The sequence below is a fragment of the Phalaenopsis equestris genome, unplaced genomic scaffold (assembly GCF_001263595.1).
Source record: "Phalaenopsis equestris unplaced genomic scaffold, ASM126359v1 Scaffold211591, whole genome shotgun sequence".
Taxonomy (NCBI): domain Eukaryota; kingdom Viridiplantae; phylum Streptophyta; class Magnoliopsida; order Asparagales; family Orchidaceae; genus Phalaenopsis; species Phalaenopsis equestris.
In genome coordinates, this window is record NW_018230580.1 from 112026 (window position 1) to 117231 (window position 5206).

Here is a 5206-nt window from a genome sequence, read left to right on the forward strand (position 1 = left end):
CCACCATAACATTCAAAATCTAAGACAACTGAAAATTTAATCACAAACACAACAAAACCAAAATTGCAACTAAATTAAAACATCTCTATCAGATGATCGGGAATCCCTTAAAGGAGGTAACCTACGGTTGCTAACAAGATTTCCCACGGTCTAAATGAAACTATGGAGCTCATTGAGTTGAGTTTAGTAAATCCATTTGGACTAAGTGAATCCAAAAGAAAAAGAAAATAGTTGAATAGTTGTACCGGAACGAGTAAACCGTAGGATCCTAATTGGTGTCGCTCCAATCAACTTTAATATGCCCCATAATATTTAAATAACCATAACATATGTAAAACTCGATAAAAATCTTTATCCTTCATATTAAAAGGGGAAATTGTCGGCTTATAATAAAAAAATGGTTTCACAGACTTAACAAATGTCATACAATTTTTAGTTTATTTGATCGAGTCTTACTAGTAAGTAATGTGTTTATACTTCGGGATGAATGCATTATTTACGACATTAGTCTCATTTATTTAAACTACCGGGGATACGAGATCGTTCTGGTCTTGTATTTTTAAAAATCCAAAATACTATTTTTTAAAATTATATATTAGGTTAAATTAAAATGGTTGTTGGGGTATCCATCCTGGCAACCAACAACTTCACAACGCCCAACCTTTTTAGCGCGGATAGAATTTTTCTTATTAGTATGACCAGCTTAAGTCTTCTTGGAGGTGGGCTCACCTTTTCTTTCAGGATCTTTAGTAACAATCTTACATTTTTTTTCCAATGAGGGAGGTTCTACATCTTCAATTTGATGACCACTTTATTATTTATTTCTTTTGGCTAGCAGCCTCATCTTTAGTCAATAATACAACTTCCCTAAAAAAGTCTCAACTTCTTGGATACGTCCTTGAACACTGAGGATTCAACATTTTAATTACAAATAAACTAAATCATTCCCTAGCTATCTATTGTAGCTTCCTCAAATGGTGTTGGACCAATGACCTCTTCGTAATTTCATAAGAAGACTTTTTCCTCAGAATAGTTGTGTGTTCACCAACTCCTGCCTTCTATAGAGTGAGTCAATAGGAGATGTATAAAAAAAATACTTAGATATACTTAAGATATGAAGTGTGCAACTTCCATATCTATTTACTGGATAATAAAATCATCAAATAAATAGCATAATTAGAGGGAGGGGGTGGGGGTGAGGCATCATATAAAATAAATGAGCTAGTTGTATCTGATCATGACTTACCCTGACATCTACAACATCTTGTTTCTTATCTCATGAAACCAAGATATTGTCATCATCCTCAGGTCCACAAAAAAAATGAGCAGTGAAAGGAGGCTATAGGAAGCTACTAAATTTTTTATGCATAATTCATCCATCATTACCAAGTTAAAGTTTTATAATATATAGGAAAAGTACATATGGTCTAGAATCCTACCTATGAAGAGATAATCTAAGAAGCTATTAATGTCAGAAATAGGATCCTGCAATAGTGTGGATCTCACTACCTCTTCTAAAGTCATCTATTTCTTACTCTTACCAAGAAAATGTGGCTAAAGCTAGTTCTAATCAACACCCTTTCATGGAGAATGCATACCAAAACTTCCTTTTCCATTCTTAGAACCTATAGCTTGACCCCTATTGCGGAGAATTGAATAAATCCACAAATGTACTTCTTAACAGTAAGGAAGCTATGAAACAGACATATCAACCAGGGGATCATCATTTTTCTCATAAATAAATTCATTATGGAAATATGGACTAAGTAATTTGGCATCATCTAAGCTGGAATGATGTCATTGGGGCTATAGATGTTGATTAACTTGACACAAATAGGAAGCCTCAACCTAGATCAAAACTAATCATGTCAAAATTGTAGTTCATTCATAGGTTTTGCTTAGGATTACTTTTTTTTACTTATTATAGTCAAATGGATGAATTGAACATGAACTCTTGTTGTTCCATATCCATCTCCTCGTTTGACATTTTTAAATTTCCTTGAAAATTCTGCCTCCATGAATCTTGTGTGACTAGTGCAAATCGTAACATACATGGCAAGGAGATACAAAAAATTGAAGAGAAAATGGAGACAAAGGTACATTTTGCATTGAATAAATGAGTTTCAAACACTACGACAGACACCATTTCATAGGCGACACCATGATCTTGATAGGGATAAAATGTGAAGGTACACTCATTAATTTTTAAAATTATACCAAAAAAATAAAAAATATTTCAACTCATTAAATCAAAAATCAAATTAAAGAAGCAAGAAAATATTCCTTTTATTTGTGAAAATCTTTTTATTACAACCATCAGATACAGACAATTTGCATGAGTTACACTAGGCAAACACCTAATTACACACACAATTGAGAAAAAGAATTCAAAAAATGGATTCAACCTAATAATATTCAAAGGAACATAACAAATTTAAATAATTCAGTTTAACACACATTCATGGCTAAGTGGGTAGATTCCATGTGTATTTGAAGCATGAGAATTTTTTCAGTCAACTCATTCATCTCTTTGTTCAGATCATCAATGGCACCCATCAATTTAGTAATTTCATATCATAGCTTAGTCAATTATCATGCAAGTTCAACCTCATTAGCAGTAGTTGGAAAACACAAAATGTTCATCTCAAAGGAGCAAATGTCTATTCATTGAATCCCTCCAACACTCAAATCCTTTTGGGGCAACACAGGCTTTGAAAATAACATACATTTGGATTGAGTGCTCTCTCCCACAATGCTACAGTGAAAATTCCCTTATTCTGATGGGAGAGAGTTTTGAATGGATTATTATTTAACTTCCTCTTTGGCTAAGTAGATCCTTCTCTTAAGAAGGGTGAGTGGATCATTCAAATTCGGTGCGTCACTTTTTTTGTTTGGAAGGGCTCATCCTTTTTGTGGTAATCACCTAAGAGCTCATTAAATGTGAAATTCACAACAAAATAGTTTTTGGTTGTTTGAAATTTTATAAATATGAATTGTTTGGAAAATTATCTCACACCTTTTGACTCACATCCTAGTTGAGAAGAGTAGTGTAAGGAATTTCTTTCTGAGAGAGAAATTAGAAGTATTAATTTGCTCTCATTTTCTCCCATCTCACTTATATTGCAGCTCTTTTTCTTCAACACTCTTCTTGGTAAGGCGAGTTTATGGATAAGTCGGGGTCCAACATTTATCATTTTGTAAAAACAAAGTGCCATATAACTGACCTCGATTATTTTTAGTAGTGAAAAATAAAATTTTAAAATATGCAATTTAACTTTTATTTAACTTTTTGATACTATGAAATGCCTTCAATTTTTTTGCTTGGCATCCTCCCTACAATGTTGTTTGTATAAAACACATAATTATATTTTAACCATCGTTAATCTTTATTTACTTGAAATTTTGAATATTTTATAAATAAAATTATTTTACTAATTTGAATTGTTTAGAGTAAATTAGATGACCATAATTGGTAATTCCTTACTTGAAGTTAAAAATGAGTCGTTAATTTTAAAATAGCCAATGACTTCCATGTCACCGAAGCTAGAGCGGAGGTAAACTTGGTGGTAAGGTCGGTGGCGATGTCGAGGAATTATGACTATGTCTTCGACTGGGAATTCAAGACATGCGGCGCCATCAAAGTTTGGGTAAGCAGGCTAACCCTAAAATATCAATCTTAATCATTCTTAATATATCAATGATAAACAACTTGCATCTCATTGTCCAGGTAGGGTTCACCGGAATGATGGAAGTCCGAGCCACAAGTTACACTCATGTGAATCAGATAAGAGGTAAGCAGCACGGAGAGTTGGTGGCACCCAATACTATCAGTGTCTCCCCTGACCACTACATTAGCTATCATCTTGACCTCGACGTCGCCGGCACGGCTAACTCCTTTGTGAAGGCCAACCTCAAGATAGTGACGGTGAATGGTGGAAGTACGCCGAGGAAGATCTACTGGACTGTCGTCAAAGAGACGGTGACCACTTAGGCCGATGGTCGCATGAACTTCAACACAGCGCCGCCAGTAGAATTGTTTGTTGTGAACCAAGATGTGAAGACTAAGCTCGGCAACATGGTTGGCTATCGCCTCATCAGCAGTAGTGCGGCAGCTACCTCTCTTTTGATTGATGATGACTACCCGCAAATTAGAGCAGGTTACACCAAGAAGCAATTGTGGGTGACGCCATACAACAAGAAAGATAAGTGGGTTTCCGGGCTCTATGCAGATCAGAGTAGCGGGGATGATAACTTGGCAGCTTGGAGCATGAGGTATGTTTATTTTGCACATAATTTTACTTCAAACAATCCATATTAAATTTACATCAAACAAGCATGAGGTATGTAATTCTGCTCTTTTTATGACTAATTATTCATCGTTGGATGTTTAATTCCAGATTCTTATTTATCTCCAAACTTTTAATGCAGGAATCGATCCATCAACAACACAGATATTGTATTATGATAAACTGTAGGCATACATCACTTTCCAAGCCAAGAGGATTTTCCATTGTCGCCGATGTAAACCTGTGAGTTTGAGCTTCGTCCATTTAACTTCTTCGAGAGAAATCCGTTGATCAAGACGCAGCCTTTCAATAAGGAATATCGGGTGAACTAGGTAAATGCAAGACGATATCAGGATTACCGTTTGATTGTCGTCGAGTACTTTGATTATGTTTGCCGTAGTTTCCACTTCCCATGTATGCCAGAGGCTAGAAATAGTACTTATGCACTCTCTAGGCAGCTATTATATTTTCATTTAGTGAATCTAGTTTCTGTTGGTTGCAATTATATTCATCTCGATTAGGCGGTTTTGGGGGAAATTTATTGGGGCAGTTTAAGCATACCATTCTCCTTGCTCGATCTCAATGATCAATCCAATCCAAAAAATATTGGACAGCACTTGTCTTAAATCTCAAAGCACAGAAGAATTCGAGTAAAAAAATTTTCAAATTTTAAGATTATCTGAGTTCCATTTTAAGCAAATGATTAATTGAATAGTATGAAAAAACAGACTATGACATATTTGAGATTGTTGAATTCTTATATCATTAATAAATTAACATGACCAAAAATAAGTTTGCTTAAAGAAGTTTAACATGATTTGTTTGATAGTGTGCTTTAATCCTAGAATAGACATGCATTATCATAAATAAGTCAAAACACCCGTCCTTGTACTAAACATTAATGCATCTGAACAAGTCTA

At 34.6% G+C, this 5206-nt stretch overlaps 1 protein-coding gene across 1 annotated transcript; it reads left to right on the top strand.

Moving 5' to 3' along the window:
• Window positions 1-3581: 3581 nt before the first annotated feature.
• On the top strand, window positions 3582-4791 carry LOC110036840 (primary amine oxidase 1-like). Its single transcript, XM_020741374.1, is given in 3 exon segments — window positions 3582-3647; window positions 3728-4272; window positions 4429-4791. Coding segments are annotated over 3 exon segments (648 nt in total). The 3' UTR covers window positions 4466-4791.
• Window positions 4792-5206: the final 415 nt, after the last annotated feature.